Here is an 18604-nt window from a genome sequence, read left to right on the forward strand (position 1 = left end):
CAGCAAGGCTTTTCTAGAAGGTACCCAGTGGTTCTGGGCAGTGCTGTTTTACCCAGCATGTACTCTGCCTGAGTCTTTTCTCTCATCCCTGGCTGGTTGTCCTGACCCTCAAGATTCCAGAAATACTGAGAGTCTGACACTGCAGGAGCTACCTACTTATCTCCCTGACAACTGACCTTGTGACAAAATCTGACTTTTGTTTGGGTTGTGAGTTACCTGGCTGTCTTAGCCCACTCAGGGAGTTCCCCAGTGCCAGCTCTGTCTATCTTGGGACCACTTTAGGGGAGGTGGATAAGACCGTGCTCATGTCTGAACTGTGCTGGGCTTATTTCCATGACTGTTGTATTCTGACTGGACAAAGATGAACATTTGTTCTAATGGTTCTGTCTACAGAGAAAAACTGCGTGCCCATGTGTCTTTTCTCACAGGCAAATTTTACTGCAAGCCCCATTTTGTTCACTGCAAAACCAGTAGCAAACAGCGAAAGAGACGGGCAGAGCTGAATCAGCAAAGAGAGGTACGTTGGTCTCAACAGTTCTAGGGGAGCAGGGTGATTGATCCCTTCCCCTTGATGAGGTCTCTAAAGACAGCCTCGGCGTCAGACAGTCTTCTCTAGCCCCAGAGGGACAGAGACTGCTCCCAAACAAACAAAAGTCCCTGCTTCCCTCCTAGCGTGTTCTGGGTTTTCTTAGTCTCTTCAGCAGTCTCTGGGGCCAACCCTGTTTCAGACAACAGCTCCCTGATAGGTGGCTGGCTTCCACTGAGGAGTCAATGCTTGCTCCTGGGTCAAGACTGGGCTGTCTGCTGAACTGTGCCCTGGAGCCACAGGGGAAGTTTACACGAGGAAGGCCAGGGTCTCAGGTCCCTTCCTAGGTTTTTTAAAGCAGCCACTGACTTCACTGATGGTTTGTGGCAGCTCCCCCCACCCCTGGCAGCTCTCAGGAATACCAGTTTGATGAACCACCTTGCACCAATAGAAACTCATAACGTGAGCTTTCCTAATGATACAGTCCTAGGCTCGCTATCAGAAAATGAGAAAGCAAATAAAAATAAAGTAAATAAAATAAATACCTATGACCACTTACCTTGGAAAAACTCCAGTTGGCCTTACGGTAATCTTTCAAGATGACTGGCGTTGGAAAACCTGACATTGTGCTGTCTCTCCTCCCAGGTGTTTCCCTGTGTGAGTAGATACTACGTCTATAGCTTTCTAGACTTCTTCACTGAACGTGTATCAAGTACAGGTTCCCATAATACTGAGACTCTTCTTTTTTAATTGTTTTCCATCTTAGTCTATGTGTATGGGTGAGTTTTCTACCTATATGTCTGTGGTCCACATGTGTGCCTGGTGCCCATGGAGGCCAAAAGAGGGTGTCAGATCCCCAGGGACTGGGGTTACAAATGGTTGTGAGCCATCATGCGGGTGCCAGGAATCAAACCCAGGTGCTCTGGCAGAACAGCCAGTGTTTTTAACCACTGAACCATCTCTCTAGCTCCTATGTAATCTCAGCCCTTGGGAGATTAAAGCAGGAGCTTTTGAATTTGGAGCCAGCCCAGTCTACATATGAACTTTAAGATCTGTCTAAGCAACTTAGCCACACTCTAACTCAACAAGGGGTAGGGGCGGGGCAGGGAAGGAATTGGAGAACAGAAGTAGGGAGCCAGTATTTCAGGAGAAAAACTCTTTTTAAAATTGAAACAGGATCTAACTATGTCAACCCCACTGGCCTGGAACTCAATGGTTAGTCCTAGCTGGCCTCAAAGTCTCTGAGACCTACCTGCCTCTGCCTCTCTGCCTCTCTGCCTCTCTGCCCGTCTCTCTGCCTCTCTGCCCGTCTCTCTGCCTCTCTGCCCCTCTCTCTGCCCCTCTGCCCCTCTGCCCCTCTGCCCCTCTGCCCCTCTGCCCCTCTGCCCCTCTGCCCCTCTGCCTCTCTGCCCCTCTGCCCCTCTGCCTCTGCCTCCCAAATGCTGTGATCACCTTGCTTAGGAGTGTAGTTTCTAATGCTATTAAAAGATTGTATTTTATGCATAGTCAGTAATCTATTTTAGGAGTTCCATCCTGTTGGGCTTTTATGCCATTTAATAATTTATCTTGCAAAGATTTTTACAATGAATATACTTGCATACAACTCCTAATCCCTATTTATAATCATTTGTGGACTATATATCAGCACAAGTAGATGTGCAAGTCAATGGGCATGCATATTTTGAAGGCTATCGAACGGCATGGTGAGTTTGCCCCCCTTAAGAGCAAGTTGTACCCACATTCAATACCGAGAACAGGGGTTCAGTGTACTTTGCTGGAGGCAGTCTCCTGAGATTCACCGACTAAATGCCCTTGCTTTGCTGTCTTCTTCAGGAGGAAGGAACATGGCAGGAGCAGGAAGCACCTCGGAGGGATGTACCCACAGAAAGCTCTTGTGCAGTGGCGGCCATCAGCACGCCAGAAGGCAGCCCCCCAGGTACCTCCACCTCCTTCTTTAGGAAGGCACTCAGCTGGCCTCTCCGGCTGACAAGAGGCCTGCTCAACCTGCCCCAGAGCCTGCTTAGGTGGATGCAGGGACTCCAGGAGGCTGCTGGCCACCATGTGCGGGACAATGCTCACAACTACTGCTTCATGTTTGAGCTCCTGAGCCTGGGGCTGCTACTGCTCTGGGCTTTCTCCAAGGTCCTGGCTGCCATGTACAGAGAGTCTGAGGAGTCTCTGGAGAACATCCGCAGCTGGCTGCTCAGGTTTATCCCAGTGAAGCTGCAGTGAGGTGCAGGCTGCCCCGCAGTGCCCTAACATTTCCAAGTGTGGACTGCAGATGTTTGTAGTTTGCTCTGGCTCTGGCCAGCATCTGTAACCAATTAGCTCCAAGCCAAAGAGTCCCACATTGGCCACTTCTGCCTGACTTTGACAGGGTTGAGTATCTCTTCATGGTGCTGGGGCCAGGGACAACATGAAGGATATTTTTTAATGTGTTTGTTTTCTAACAGCTTTGTGTTTTTGTTTTTGTTTTTTTCCAAACCAATGCGAGCCATATTTCTGGGTTTACATTTCAATTTTTAACTTTTCATAAGCCAAAAAGAAAGCACTATTTTTCTACAAGTATCAATATTTCTAACTGTTTCAACTTTATCGCCAGTTTTACAAGGCCCTTGAACTTGGCAGTGAGTTGAGATTCATCGCTGCTAGCAAAGTTAATGAGCTGAGACTAGAGTCACAAAAGAGAGGGTACCCGTCATGTGACCAGTGCCTTTTGATTTACACATCCAGATGCCACCTGGTCACAGTGGGTGCTGGGTTTATTTGTTTCAAAAGCACAGATATGTAAAAACATAATGAGGTTGGCAGAAGTAAGCAGAGGGATAAAATAAACCAAACTTGATCAAAGCAGCAGGGTGCCAGTGCTACCTGTCCTCAGGGTAGGAGAGCGTTATCTTACTCATACTTTATAAAATCAAAGAGTAGAGGCTTTCCCTCCTGTCCACCAAATCACAGCCAATGACAGAACCACAGGGTTGCCACGCTGCAAACGGCTATTTTCCTCCCCAGTAATGGGTACTGCAGTGAAAGCCTGATGGCACTTGACCCCGAATAGCTGTCAGGCTAATGCAATGCTGAGGACAAACTATTTCAGATGACGTCATTTTTCACCCCTGTTAAGTCCCCAACCCAGGCTGCAGGCTGAGCCAAAGCCCTTCAGGTCCACCATGGTTCAGCTGCCTCTCCCCTGATGTCCTTTGAACTGGGGACTTGCTGTCCTCTGGGAAGCATGGCCCTGATCAGTGCTGGTGGCATCCTGGATGCTTAGTCATGTGGCTACCTTGTATGTTTCCTCAACACAGTCAAAAACCCTTTTCTCAGTGCCCAGAAAAAAAATAGCATCTGGTCTTCAGGTGACTCCAAGCCCACAGTGTTTTCTGCTCTGGAACGAGCCTTCAGCTGTCCCCTCACTGTCCCTCCCTGTGCTGCTCAGCTTCAACAGCAGGTTGAGCAACTGGAGGGCTGAGAAGGGCCTTCCAGGGACTTCACGTGTCTACAGTCACTGGGTACAAGACAGCTATTTAGAGCTGCTACCGCAGGTGTGCCCTCTCAAGATTAGAAAGGTCTGGTCAAAGACCAGGCATCTTGAAAGCTTTGACATCAGCTTTCTGGAGGATGGGTAAAGAAGGATGCTTTTTTAGACTCTGTCTAGAAGTCATGGGAAAGACAGGCATGGCTGTGGCCAAGTCTGTGGGAAGCGCACCTCTGACCTTGTTGGAACTGTTGCCAGTGTGGTGACGTGCACTGTACATGCCCCAAGTGTAGCTGGGGTGTTAATGATCAAGAATGATGGGAGGATCCCTTGAGTCCTAGTAGGTTTCATTATGTCACATGAATTCTCGAGGTCATGTTGTAGTGTAGCTCAGGGTGGGCTGGGATGCTTTGTGGAATGCTCTGGGAAGCCAGAGTGAACTCTCCAAAAAAAAAATCTCATTTATAGCCGTAGAGGCTGGTTTGAATTACTCTGGTAGACAGGGTGTGTCTGACACAGGGCTGAGACATCTGTATATTCTGAGTCCTTGAACCTTCCTGGTGGGCAACAGCAGGGGTAGGTCCTGGGAGCAGATACTCTAGAGATGAATTTGCCTCAAGGATGAATATGAGACCCCAGAGTAAACTGGAGACAGAGGGGGCTGTGGAGGGCAGAAGGTCCTGGGAACATTTACAGACAAGAGTGGAGTTCTGTTACTATGCAGACCCTGGGCATCCACTCTTGGAAATGAATAGCTGGCCACCACCAGGAAGGTCTGTCCCTCCTAAGCAGGCAGTCCCTTTGTGAGGGACAGTGGTGGCTCTGTTCCTCACCTCCAGTGTCATTTTCCATTGTGATTGGTATTTGTTTTAGGCCCTTGCTAAGTCCTCCTTTCTGTCTTTCTCTCTCCAATCTCACTTTGCGGCCGCCAGTACGTTTCAGCCTTCCAGTCCTACACCCACTTCTTGGCTGACACTTCTGTTCTAAGGTGACTGATTTTCTTGGCAATTTTCAGAGAGAGGTACTAACCCCTAACCCGCTTTCTGCGCCCCATCCTCTGCGTGCGTCGGTGGTCCTGGTTGTGCTAACTGTGAGTGTCTTGCCTACTAATATGGACTCGCTAGAGGCATGAATGGTAAAGAGCATGGGGCGGGGGTCAGCTTGAAAGCCACGTTCTGCCTCCCCTTCTTTGGAGCCCAGCCAGCAGCCTGGGTCCACAACAAGTGCATGCCCCATGCCACTTCTCCTCTGCACCATGGGCTGGCTTCTTTGCATGTTGCGCTTTCAAAACCTTTTGTCTTCCTGGGAGGGTTCACCATGATTGTGAGACAATACCGAGGGCTCTTGTCACCTTTCAAAACATTTCTACGTAGTAACCTCTGAAAAAAAGACATGTCTAGGCATATCTTCTTCAACCCATTCTAATACAAAGATTACTAATGCCTTTAATTGAGACCATAAGTGACTCAGTTTGGTGAAGTTTTAAAAGTATACTTTTTTTCCCCAGACTCCAAGGCCAGCTTGACCCATGCTCTCTGTGCTGTGAATATAATGACAATAGCGAGCCCTTGCCCTGGTTCAGCATAGTTAGTCCTAGGGCCTTACTATGCCTTTCACGTGCCTCTGGGCTCTTAAGTCCCTTACTGTTCCACAAGCTTTAATCGGAGCAGTTGTGGTCACAGGAGAAGGTCAGCCACTGTTGATGCTCCTGTCAATCTGTGGAAAGGGCATATTGTCTCTGCTCATTTACCTGGAGCAGTGCACCAGTCATGTGCAAGAAGCAGTCACAACGGAGGGCAGAGAGCAGATGAGAGTCCAGCCCCACATTTTCAGACTGCAGCCAGAATCCCCCTCACGTGCAGCTAGGGCCACCCTGCTCTCCAGCTTCCGCCCAGTCCTGCATGCCGCACTTGCCTGCTGTGTTGGCACAGAGCCCAGCCAGTACAAAGTCCTCTCCTCTCCTCTTTTCTTCTCTTCCAGCATTCCCCTCTCTAAAATGTCAACCAAAGAGAGCCTCTCCCTCCCCCCATCCCACTCCCGCGCCCCCCCTCAGCCCCTTTAGACAGTCTCCTCCCCATCTCTCAGCAAGGCATGTCTCTGACCCTAGAGAATTCATTTACAGTGCCATATGGAACCCTGTATTTTACACACACAGCAAACGATGTTTAGGTTTATTTATGATATTTGATGCTGTAAATGAAAATAAATATGGTTCTTTATAAAGCTCACCGTTTCCTCTCTTCTTTGCCATGGAAGCTTCTAAAATCTCAAACACGGGCACCGGTTTAGGGGAACCGTCCTCCCCTAAACTGCTGGCGGGGCTTGCACTTGTGGTGACCCGGGACTCTCTGGGGCTGTGCCAGGGCGATCTGAAATATTACCCAAGGGTAATATTTGGAAAAATGTCACCAATACTCTGGTGCCAGGCTTTGGGGTCTCTTCCTGGAATGTGTGGTACTTTACTGTTCTAGACTCTGGGCAGAGGATGAGAGAGCCAGTGTGACCTCAGGAACAGGCTGTGTTGCCATGGCTCTCTAAGAGAGCTTTACCAAGAGCCCCGCCTGTTTGGGTTCTCACTGGTCCACCCAAGTGATGGGGGAAATAAGGAGGAAGGAGTGGGCACCAGTCTCTGGAAGACAGAGAACCCGCACGCGTACTCATGGCAGCCCTGTGGTGTGAGGCTCCATCCACCTGGCCACTCTGAGGCTAGTGCCCAGAAGGCTCTGCCCAACATCTCTCAGTTTAGGGGAAGGACTTGGCATGTCCACTGACTCCCCTGGACAGTGCCAGATCTCTCCAGGCTCTGCCATTTCCAGACCAGATGTGGTTGGGCTTCCAACACTAGCAGAAGAACCCCCCTGTTAACTATGAGGGTCCTGGCATCTCCCAGAGAGCATGTCTGGGATTCCAGGCTCCAGCTCAGCTGCTGATGCCCGAGTTTGCCTTTGGTTCCTTTACCTGTGCATCAGTTATTGCCCATGGCACAATTCTAGGCCCAAGAGACATAGCACAGCGTGCCAAAAGACCCTTGCCCCTGGCTGACATTTATTAAGTATGTGCCTCGGTGTGTTTTAATTCTGATTCACCTAATCTATGCTCTTGCTCATTTACCCATTTGCCTCATTTTGCTGATCACCTACTGTGTTCCAGGAAATACAGCTAATCATGAAAGTCTGAGATTTGAAACCTCATGTTAAGTTTTTGGTAAAGTCCTCTAATTAAATAAGCTTAACTAGCTGTTTGGATTGGCTTTCTCAGAGCTGTTTAGAGAGTGTCTTGGTTTGATTTGGCTTGACTACATAATTGGTATTAGGTAGAATATTTTTTTAATTCAAAAACACTGAAGACTTAACTTTTTGTGATGGAGAGATCAAATCCAAGACTTTGGTAGGCAAGCACTCTACCACTGAGCTACCTCCCCTACCCTATGGCGTAACATTTCTAAGGAAGTCTAATAGAATTCAGCATTAAGTAGAAGTCCCTACACTATCAGGCTATCCCTGCAATGCCTCCTATACTAGGGAAGTGCAGTCAGGAGATTCAGAAGTTCAAAGTCATCGTCAGCTACACAAGTTCAAGAAAAACCTTGCTTACATCTCAAGGAAATAACCTCTCCCCACCCCAAATAAGCTCCTGATGGCAAATGTGTGCTATATATAGTAAACACAAGTCAATATTTGTTAGGTTATGAGGTAGTGATTCTCTGAGTTGTAGAACTGTTAACAAAAACAAATCCATGTAGGAAAACCATGAAACAAATTTGACCGTTTGCATTTTAAATATATTTAAAGTGTGTGTGTGTGTGTGTGTGAGAGAGAGAGAGAGAGAGAGAGAGAGAGAGAGAGAGAGAGAGAGAGAGGGAGAGGGAGAGAGAGAGAGAGTATGGGTTTATATGCATAAGTACAGTTCCAGAAGAGGGCATTGGATCCCCCAGAGTTGGAGCTAAAGGTGGTTATAGATGCCAGATGTGAGTGCTGGGAACCAAACTCAGGTCCTCTTGAAGAGAAATAGGTACTGTTAATGACTGGCCCATCTCTCCAGTTCCAACTATCTACATTTTTAAAACAGCATGAAAGCTGGGCATGGTGGTCCATGCCTTTAATACCAGCACTCAGGAGGAAGAGTCAGACAGATCTCTGTGAGTTCTAGGCCAGTCTGGTCTACACAAAAAGTTCCCAGACAGTCAGGGATATGTAGAGAGACCCTGTCTCAAAACACCAATCAACCAATCAATCAATAAGTAAATATTATATAGTTATAAAAATTAAAATATTAACTAGGCAGTCAGACTAGAGAAAAAAAAATCTGACTTAAATATAGTAACACAGAAGTTCATTGCCATGATATTTAAAGAGTTCATTTAAAGTGGGTGTTTCCAGGCACCTCCCAAAGTAACACTGATAAGTTAATCTTTACTGAGCAATGACCCAAGGATAAATGAATAAAGGCTGTGAACAAATAGTTCCCACTTAGACAAATTCGAGAAGTAGACACTTAAAAAGAAAAAGGAAGCATTTGGGGAAATGTCCTGCCTTGTCTTTCAAAGGAACATAAATGAATCATGCTATCCTGCCTAGTCAATTGTAAGGGGAAATATCAGCTTAGGATTGACCATAGGGACTGTCAATTTCTTGAAAGGCAATATAACTACCAAGGTTTCATATCAAAAAGGGTATCTGACCTTTGACTCAGATATGAAAGAGGATCCTAAGAAAGATCACTGGTGCTAGACAGGGGAGTCACAGTACCAGGGCCCAAAGTAGGTTCCAGAGTCCTGTGTGGTAAGGACCCAGACTTGGCCGAAATCCCAGTTGTGACCCCTGGAATTTTATTCCCTCTGTGTCCCATAGTGAGGTTCTTCTGTCCACCAGGAGCTAACAAAGCCTCTGACGCTGAGTTTTAGAAAGGTGGAGTCAATAGCCAACCCAGGTCAGTGCCTAGAACTGTGCAGTTGGTGTGCTCTGCTGAACTCTTGATGGCACCTCTCTGGAGGGATTGCTTCTGGAAAAGCTTCCTTCTAACACAGATGATCTGAGACTCTGGATACCCTACAAGGTGGGTGGACACTGGTCAGAGGCCCCAGAGTACTGGAGGTAACATCTTTTCTTTCTTGCATCTCATCCCCGCCTCTTCAAAGCAACCAGCTATTTCCCCTCAGGCATAGGTCTCAGCTCAAGTTCTACCTCCTGCACCCTGTCAAAGGCATTGTGGGGGGAAATGCCAGAGCTTCAACTAAGAGGAAACACAGACCCTCCTCTCCCCATCCCTCATGACTTTCTGGACATCCCTTAGGCATCTCCAGCAGGTCAATCTCCAACACTAACGTTTTCACAAGACAGTCTCCTCTGTTAACCAATCACCCTCAGCAAAAGACAGCAAAGAACAGTCAGTCTCTTCTTATTCATCTCAAAAGCCTGGAGCCATGCCCGAGTCTGCTTTATCCTGGACCCACACCTGGTCCATCTAGAATCTTCTATGAAGATGGAAGAGTTTGCTCAGGCTGAGAAAGTCCTGCTGGGGTCAAGCCATTTACTTCATGACAGAGCCCTAAAAGAGCAGAATGTAGACATTGTGTGCCATCCCTACACAATGCTTCCATTCCGTGCCCTCCTTGCCTTCTGAGGACTGTCATCCTCACATGAATCGTGTGGCAAAGCAGGGTCCATAAAGCAGCAGGCAGGTTTGAGTCCCCAACGCCAGAGGAATGCACCTGAACTGACAGCTGTTCCCATGATAATTTTGACACCAAGGTCACATTCAGCAGTGTGTCACAAGGCCACACACATACTCTCTCCTCTCCTCACTGTCTCTAGCATAGGAAACCAGGTGCTACTTGGCGACAATAAGTGGAGTGGGGAATGTCCCACCATTATGATCTGAGCTCTGGGTGGGCCTAAGGAGTTGACTGCTGTCTTTGATCCATTAAGCCCATGTGAGGCTGTAGCATAGGGCCTACCTAGATGGAGCAGCCAGCCTCTCAACTGTGTGGTTGCCCAGAAGCGCTGTTAGATCTGTCTCATCAGCCCACATCAGGCCTAGCCAGGGGTGGACTCCATCATGGACCAGTGGCAATGCCTGTGACACCCTCTATCCCAAGGATGCTAGGAGGAGATCCTTTGTTTCCTAGCACTAGCCTGAGGAGGAGAAATCACCTCCCCAGTGCTGCCTCCCTTCCTGCCTTCCTGGATTGCCGTGGCGGGGGGTGGGGGGTGGGGGGGTGGGGTGCCTTCCAGAAATTCCAGCTACTCCCCTACCCAACTTGTTACCAGAGTTAATAGGGACAAAGCCTGGACTCTACGAGTCCTAACAAACCAGCCTCAGCCACTTGTCCTCAATAGGCCAATTACACACTCAAGAAAAACAGAGAAAGATATGTCCAATGGAGTACCCAACCCCATGGCCAACACACACTGAATCCCATCTTTGGTTTTGGTGGAGTTCTTGGTTTAAATAGAGGGCAACTAGAAATAGAACACTAAGTAATGAGGCCAGAGGAGCAGCCCCACCTACGATTGTCTAGGCGGCAGTCTTTCTGGCATGGAGATTTGTGAGGTGTCAGCACTGTGTGGAGTCTCTTTCTAGGAGACAAACACTAGGTTTTCCTTCCCTCAGCATCCTAGGGAAATTCCAGTTTCTTGGGATCCATTGTCTCAATAGCATAGTCAAAGAGAAGGGCACATCTCTCTCTTTTATAGCAATCTCTTTTAGAATATCTTCACGTCTGTCAGGACATTACAAAGACCTCAGAGGAATGTAGACATTGGTCCTGGTTGAACCCAAAGCTGGAGGCTGAACTGGCTGGGCACAGTGCCTGTTAGTGATAGGACAGAGGTGGGAAAAGAGAACCACAGTCCAAGACTATGGCCCCTACCCTGCAACCGGTACACAACTGGTCAGCTTGCTTGCTGCTGGGGAGCCCGCACAGTCATAAGGAAAGCATTGGGCTCCACCCCTCCTCCCAATCAAAGGGCTCTGGTGCCTAAAGGACCTGCTCTGGGGAGTAGCATGTGGTCTGGGGATGCATGTGAGGCGGGTATTTCCCTGGTGTCTGGCTCAAGATTTAGGATGAAGGGTCTGGGATGGGAATGGGTACACTCCTCTGAGGACCACAGGATAAAGTGTGACCTGGTTCCCTTTCTCTCTGGGCAGAGGAATACCTTCTATCTGGGAGGGTATGCTTCCTTGTTTACTTAGCTGAATATGTCTCTATTTAGGCTTTGGCTGGGGCCAGAGAGGGCTCAGTTAGTAACATTATCTGTCATCATTTCATTCAGCAGAAGATGGAACTGTACACATACACACACACACACACACACACACACACACACACACACACACAAAGACACACACACACACACACACACACACACACACACTGGGTCTTGTGTGAAAAGCACAACAAGGGAGACTATAGGTCATAGTGGAGAGTACACCCAGAGGCTCAGGGTTACCCACCCATGCCTTCATCTCTGAACATCCCTGATGCTCTGCTTCCATGACAGTACTGCGATGAAAGCACTCTCAAAAGCACCTGGAGTAGTCGCAGTCTTTGAACACATGTCCTGCTAAGGACTAACAGTGCCAGGGACAACTCTTCCTCCCCGAGCAGTTGTAACACCCACAATAATGTACTGAAGGACTGCCTGCTCAAGCTCTCTGTCATCCTGCTGATGCCTCGTACCTCATCTCCTGTCACTGATCATAGTCCACCTGTGGACTATGGCTGGGGAGGCCATGCTGCACAGCAGTATAGACAGACATTTGCCTGTCTATGGTAGCCTGTGTGCTCTATCATCCCATGCTCTGCCCTGTGCTATAGAGGTATAACCCCTGCACACTACATTCTCCGGGGTGCCTTGAATAGCTTCCCGTTAGGTTTGAGACATGGTGGAAGAGTGGGGTGGGATCAGGAGAGGAACCAGGATATTATTCCTGACACCCTAACCCTTAATATCATAGCAGTGACCTTGGCTTCTGGGAGCTGGTGAGGCTGGCCCTTCACTTTGTCCAGCACCATCATGTCTCCTTGCCTGCCTTGCCCTTCCTCTGCAGAGCTCTTTGGCTGGAGCTCCATGTTCTCAATTGTATCCTGATTCTTTTAGTTCCCTCCACAGATGTTTCATTTTCAACTTTTATCCATGATGGGGCATAGGGAGTGGTACCCAGGGGAGTTTCTTCAAGCCCTGAGCCAGAAGCCACTCTAGTAGTCAGAACCTTGAATACATCTCCTAACTCTCAGTGGTGTGTGTCCTCTTCTGCTTTCTCTTCATGTGTCTGGGGGTTGCTGGATGACTCTGTAAGCTGAATATCTAAGGATGGACTCCAGGTCTGTCCTCTGTGTACTTTCCACCAAGAATCCAAGCTGACAGGGCAGCAGCCATCAGAAACAAGCTTTTTCAATAGGAATGTGAGTGACAACTCAATCTGGCAAGGCCACGCAGAGTCTTGGGTCACAGCTATCCACTGGTCTGAGGCAGACAAGCATCACATGCCTGGGGCAGAGGTATGTTCTGCCAACTCTCAGGACTACAAAATCCAAGACAGAGTGTGACTCTGTCCAACCAAACAAATGGTTCTATCATATTCACAGACATAGAGCCTAGCAACATGTGGCCATCTGTGGGTGTCTTAACCTCTCCATGTTTCCATTATCTCAGCAAGAAAACGGGGGTCACAAAATGTTTTGCTTGAAGAATTATAGAAGTGTAGCAGACTTAGTACAAGTCAGTGTTCAAACTATTCCTGGCATATATTAGGAGCCCAATAAAAGTAAGCTGCCACTGCTCTAATTACAATCATCACTATAAACATTAGCAAAACTGCCACCATCATCACCATAACTATCACCATCACAACCGCCACCCAACCCTTAACTGCCATCACCATAACCACCATCACTACCACCAAAACCACCATCACTACCACCAAAACCACCACTATTATCACCACCATCACCATAACCATCACAATAACCATCACTATCACCACCACCACCACTATCACCATCATCTTTAGCAGAGTAGCCAATTATATTCCCCCCAAACACCTCCCTTCACAGTTGTACTAGTATAAAAGCATCGGTGTGCATGCACACAAGTAAGTTTGCACATACACCAGGGATTAGACAAAGAGCCAGCAGGTTGGGTCTGCCTGTACTCACATTGTATTTTAAAACTTCATAGAAAGTGTAGAACTTCTTGATTTGTCTTTACAGGCAAGAAATGCAGCTATGGTGCAGATACCTCTTCCAGAGAGAGTGTATAGAGTAAAAAGAAGAGAGACCTGGGGAAAGCATGAAGAACACAGCATTTAAGGACTGAGATGGGACAACGGAGAGACAGGGAAAGAATGTGTCTCTCAAAGTAGAGGAGGGTGGGAGTCAAAGACCAGGGGAGAACCTGAAAAAGAGTCCTATACACTCGATTCAGTAAGCAGGCTCGAGGGAGTTTTCTAGGAGCAGGAAGGTGGAGAGGTAACCGTCTCATCAGAATCGTAGGAGACTCATAGGGGGTCAGAGAAAGCTTGTCCAGCTCTTCCAAGACTGGCTGGAAATGAGAGACGAGTGAATGGGTTAGAGGTAGAACCGTCTGTATATTAAGTACAGACAGAACCAATCCAGTAGGCAAAGTCAGGAACATGGGAAAGAAGACAACAGTGAGCCATACTGGGGCTGAGAAGTGAGGGGGAACCCAGTTCAACTGAGGTTTAATTCTAGAGAGGAAATTGGATGGCTGCTTCCCTGTGGCAGGAGAAGGCTCACCAACCAGCCACTGGCCGGGCTGGAGCTGGGCTCATGCACTCATCCACTCCACAGGCTTCTCACGAGCACCCACTTTACAAGGCATAATTTCAACAGCAAACAAAGCGCTGCCCACATCCTAGTCCTGGAAGGAGACAATAAAGGAGAAAGGAAATTAAACAGCTTGTTAGAAGGCGAGATTCACTATGAGGAGTAATAAAGGGGAACAGAGCCTGCTGAGTGTGTAGCTACATTTAGCAGAACAGCTCAACACTGAGAAGGTGACAACTGACCAAAGCTGGCAAGCGGTGAAGTAGAGGTATAGCATTCATCATGATAAGCACTGAACACAAGGTCAGGGACAACAGACTCAAGGGCAACATGGGGGGCCTGAGATGGTGCCTCCCTGAAGTCCCGAGGGAACAGTGGTAACACAGCAGGAATAGAGCAAGCCAAGGGACAACGTGAGGAGATAAGGGCACAGAGGCCATGGAGCTAAGTTAGATGGGACGCTTCCTCTTAACTGCAGAGTAAAAAATGAGAGAGCTCTTGGGGATTTTGAGCAGGAACGGTATCCTCCAACTTACATTTTTATGTGAAAGGTAGGGCTCAGCAGGAGACGGATGAGGGTCCAGGTGGAGATGATTTTTTTTATCATCTGGACAAGATGTGGTGGAGCCAGGGAAATGGCAGCAAAGAGTTCCTTCCTGGTGCATTTGAAGGAGGAGCCATGAGCACTGGTAGAGGGCTTTGTGAAAGATGAAAGAAAGGGTGATATCGAGGATACCATTATAGTGCTAACCTAACCACCTAGACTCCATTCCTGGCATATTTGAAGGAAGGCTCATCCATACTTGTAGAGGGCTTTGTGAAGGATGATGGTGGTATCAAAGATGCCATTATGGTGCCAACCTAAGCCACCTTAGCTTCTGGAGGCTCCAGACTGATCTGGGCAGAGTGATGGGTAGAGCAGGTTTTGGGGAGAGCAAAGATAAAGGGTTCACTTCGGACTTGTTGCGTGTGCCGTGTCTGCTAGGCACCCACAGGAAGATGTTAAGTCAAAAACAGGAGACACACATCTAGATGCAGGGGAAGTGGCAAGGCTTTAGATGCACATCTGGGAGTCCTCTCTGTCTAGGGTCATTGATAATCATAGGAGCAGGTGAAACCAGAGACCGAGTATAGACAGGACCGGCACAAGGGAACAAGAAGCTGGGCAGAGCTGTCTGGGAGCTGAGAGGGTCCTTTTCTGGAAGGACTTGACAAGCTGGGTCACAAGGTCAATAGGATGATAGGTGAAGGGTTGTAGAGATGACTCCGTGGTTAAAGAGCTTGCCATGTAAGCAGGAGGACCTGAGTTTAGAGCCACAGAAATGCCAGGTAAGACTGGTGGCCCCTCTGTGTTTACAGCCCCAGAAGATGGTGACAGGTGACCTCCAGAGTACACTGGCTAGCAAGACGAGCCGTATCTATGAACTCTATGTTTGATGATGATCTACTGCCTTAATGAATAAGGTGAAGAGCATCACGAATGAGGCTAGATGTCAACCTCAGGCCTCCATATGCACATATGCACACGTGCATATGCACCCACACATATCTAAAACCATCTATACATACCCATATAAATGCCACACATACACATGCTCACACACACACACACACACACACACACACACACACACACACACACACACACAGACAGAGAGAAACATTTGGGAGGTGGGGGGGGTTGTTTGTTTGTTTTTGTTTGGGTTTTGGTTTTGAGACAGGATCTCACTATGTAGCTCTGGCTGGCCTGGAACTCACTTGTAGACCAGGCTGGCCTCAGAAACTTACAGAGATTCTTTGTGTCTGCCTCCCAAGTGCTGGGATTAAAGGCTTGTGCTACCATGTCTGGTGGAAACAATTTTTTAAGGCGATGTCACCCTTGAGTTTAGCAACAACTTGGCAGAGGCAGTTTGAAAAAGCAATCCAGAGGCTGTGGGCCTGTGATGGATCATGGGAGCATCTCAACGTCTCCCTCCAGATTAAACGGGGAGGTGTGTGTTTTTATTCCTTACACACATCAGGAGTACCCTAAGCACTGGGGCATTTGCTGGGCTGAGAGATGGCTCTCAGCAATGGCACAGAGGATGGGAAGGTCTGTCCTTGAACATCTGAGAGGACCAGCATCCTTCCCAGACTCCTGGAGGAGCCAGTGCCCTGAAAGGGACCATCTATTCTGCTATCTCTATAGGCCCTATTCTCTTGGCAGATGAGCCCATCTCTCCCAAGAAGCCAAAGAGTGTCCCTGAGCCCAACCCCAGAGACGTGGAGGCTGAAGCCACCTCTCCTCGGCCGTCTGAATGGACTTCAGTGAGGATCAGCCCTGGGGAGGATACAGTCAGGCAGGACGTGCTGGCTGTACGTGTCCTAGTCACCAGTGAGGACAGCAGGTATGCCCAGATTGCTGAAGGATGGAAGCAGCAACAAGCTGGGATGGGGCAGGCTGCATCTAGAATCTGCTCTTCTCTCCTCTGGGAACTCCCAGCAAACAGAACCCTCAGAGCCTCTTTCCTCATCTGTTAATGGGACTGTAATAGTGGTTTGCCTCTGAAGGAGTTCTAAGACTCAATCAATTGACACATGCCAAATACTGGTTGGTGCACAGTAAATCCTATAAGGCTGTATAAGTCACTGTTTTCTCAGAGCAGGGCAAGGCTCTACTGTCTTCCCCCAGGAGTCCACTGTGGTGCACTAAGGGCTGCAGATGAGTGACACCTGTCACAGGCTCCAGGGCCTCCCATGCTAAGAGGTGATACATGGTGATTGAGACACCAAAAAGGGCAGAGAGGAAAGTACAGTTCTTATGCACCCAGCATACGATCCACACCAAGTGTGGTGATGAGACGATCAGACTTTGGGCCTCTCCAGCCCCAGCTTACACTGAGTACATTCAGAAAAGCAACCAACAGTATGAACTGCTTGTTAGTGCCTGGACTCTGCATGTGTAAATGTGACTTGTATACAAGGTGAGGTCCTTGCTATGAGACACCTTTACTCCCTGGGTAGGCAGCCAGGGAAACAAGGAAACATAAACAAGAAAAATACCATGTATGTGTCAGGCTGAGAAATAAAGGGAGATGTGTTATAAACAGGGTCGGGATGGCTTCCTTACACTGGATGGCCAGGAAAGGTATCTATCTGTTGGTTACTGAGTCCCACAGTGACCGAGTGCCAAAGCGGCCCCAGAGCAAGTGGGCTACTCTCCTTCATCACATGTGGGCCAGAGATAAGGGGCCTCTGTGAGCCAGTGCTGGACATACTGGGCTCACCCAGACGGGTCTAGCTGGATCTAGCTGGCTCTCAGCTAGAGCAGGAGGAATGGTATACAAACAGAATGGAAGGTCAGTGTGGCCAGAAGCTGATAAGAGGGTGAAGGAGGGGTTATACTAGGAAGCTGTGGTGTTCAGTGGTAGAGCACTTACATAGCAAGTACCAAGCCTGGGCTCAATCCCCAGCACCAGAAGGGAGGGAAGGAGGGAGGGAGGGAGGGAGGGAGGGAGGGAGGGAGGGAAGGCTGGTTGATTGGTTTTGAAGAGGGTACGGAATTTATATTTTATTGTGGGAATAATTGAAAGAGAGTTAAGTTCTAAATGACATATTAGCAACTTTAAGATATCTACAGGGTTTGGTATGGAGAGAAGAAGAGACAGGGTGGGTGAGAGCAAAGGCAAGGAGACCTAGTGGGGGCCCAGGGGCCCCTGGGGGGGAACAAATCAGAGCCATGGTGATGAATTTGCTGACAGGTTAAACATGAGAGAAAGAGAACACCAGGGTGTTTCCCCAGTCTTGACTTGAACTACTGAATGGATGGTACAGATGGTTCTAGAGGCATCTAGGGACAAAGAAGATGCAGATGGTGTGAAAACTGAGCAGTCTGTGCTGGGCCCATTGCGTTTGACTGGGGTGCATCTCTGTATTGACACTGAGTCCACCGTTGGGCATTACGCCTGCAGTTTCTGAGAAACCCCCTTCTCTACAACTTGCGTCCCTGCACTTTTTTTTTCCTACATGCCCTTCAATGCAGCCATGCTGACCAAGGAAAGCCATGTGTCCATTCTGTGGTCTAGGAACTAGGTAGGTCCCTAGTGGCCCAGGGTGGCTTTGAACTCACTATATAGCTGAGGCTCGTCTTCAAATCTTGATGCCCCTGCCTCTCCCTCCAAAGTGTTGAAATTACAGATGTGTGCCACCACATGCAGTTTAGGAAGTGCTGAGGACTGAAGCCAGGGCTTTGTGCATGCTAGGGAGGCACTCCTCCAACTTACTAGATCCCCAGCCCTGAAGCCATGTTCCTTCTGTTCTGTCCAACACTGTAGCCTGCTGGGACTGTCAAGGCAAAGTGTCCCAGCCTGGGAGCCTCATGGAAATGTCTTCTCTCACTCTGAGGGCTGGGGTACATTGTATGGCAAGACTTTCTGGGGAGATGCAACACACAAGTCTAGTCACCCCAGGTAGGGAACCCCCAAAGTTCAACTTGGTGAACCAGGAGTTTCATTGATGCTACCTACAGGAATATGGGTAAGGGATTACTCTAGGAGCAAAAATGACTCAAAGACAGCTCACCTTGGTGTGGGTGACAGTTTACAAAGCTGGGGGCCTGGAGTACACTGCATAGCCTGCAGGCAGCTCAGCAGGTTGGAGAGTGTGGTTTCCAGGCACCCTGGTTGGTCTGAACCTGTCCTGAGCAGCTCAGCTGCTTTCTGCTCCTTCCCAGTGGACTGGTCGCAGAGCCTTTGTTGTAGCTAAGTTTTTTTGGGTTGTCTTGGCTGCTTGGTACCATCTCCCTCCTTTCCCCCTCCTCTTTCTCCCTTCTCTC

The 18604-nt window shown here is 48.5% G+C and overlaps 1 protein-coding gene across 5 annotated transcripts in view; it reads left to right on the plus strand.

Moving 5' to 3' along the window:
- Mical2 (microtubule associated monooxygenase, calponin and LIM domain containing 2) overlaps window positions 1-6229 on the plus strand; it is a 129370-nt gene extending 123141 nt beyond the window's left edge. The window contains exons 24-27 of one of the 5 annotated variants that reach the window (XM_006507954.2): window positions 429-517; window positions 2360-2462; window positions 4934-4989; window positions 5982-6229. In XM_006507954.2, the coding sequence (XP_006508017.1) occupies window positions 429-517; window positions 2360-2462; window positions 4934-4974 (233 nt within the window). In that variant the 3' untranslated portion in view covers window positions 4975-4989; window positions 5982-6229. Of the gene's footprint in view, window positions 1-428; window positions 518-2359 lie in introns of all 5 variants that reach the window. The other 4 variants (XR_001785575.2, XM_030242685.1, NM_001193305.1 and 1 more) reach the window with 4 other exon arrangements.
- The last annotated feature ends 12375 nt before the right edge of the window (window positions 6230-18604 follow it).

The sequence above is a fragment of the Mus musculus genome, chromosome 7 (assembly GCF_000001635.26).
Source record: "Mus musculus strain C57BL/6J chromosome 7, GRCm38.p6 C57BL/6J".
NCBI lineage: Eukaryota > Metazoa > Chordata > Mammalia > Rodentia > Muridae > Mus > Mus musculus.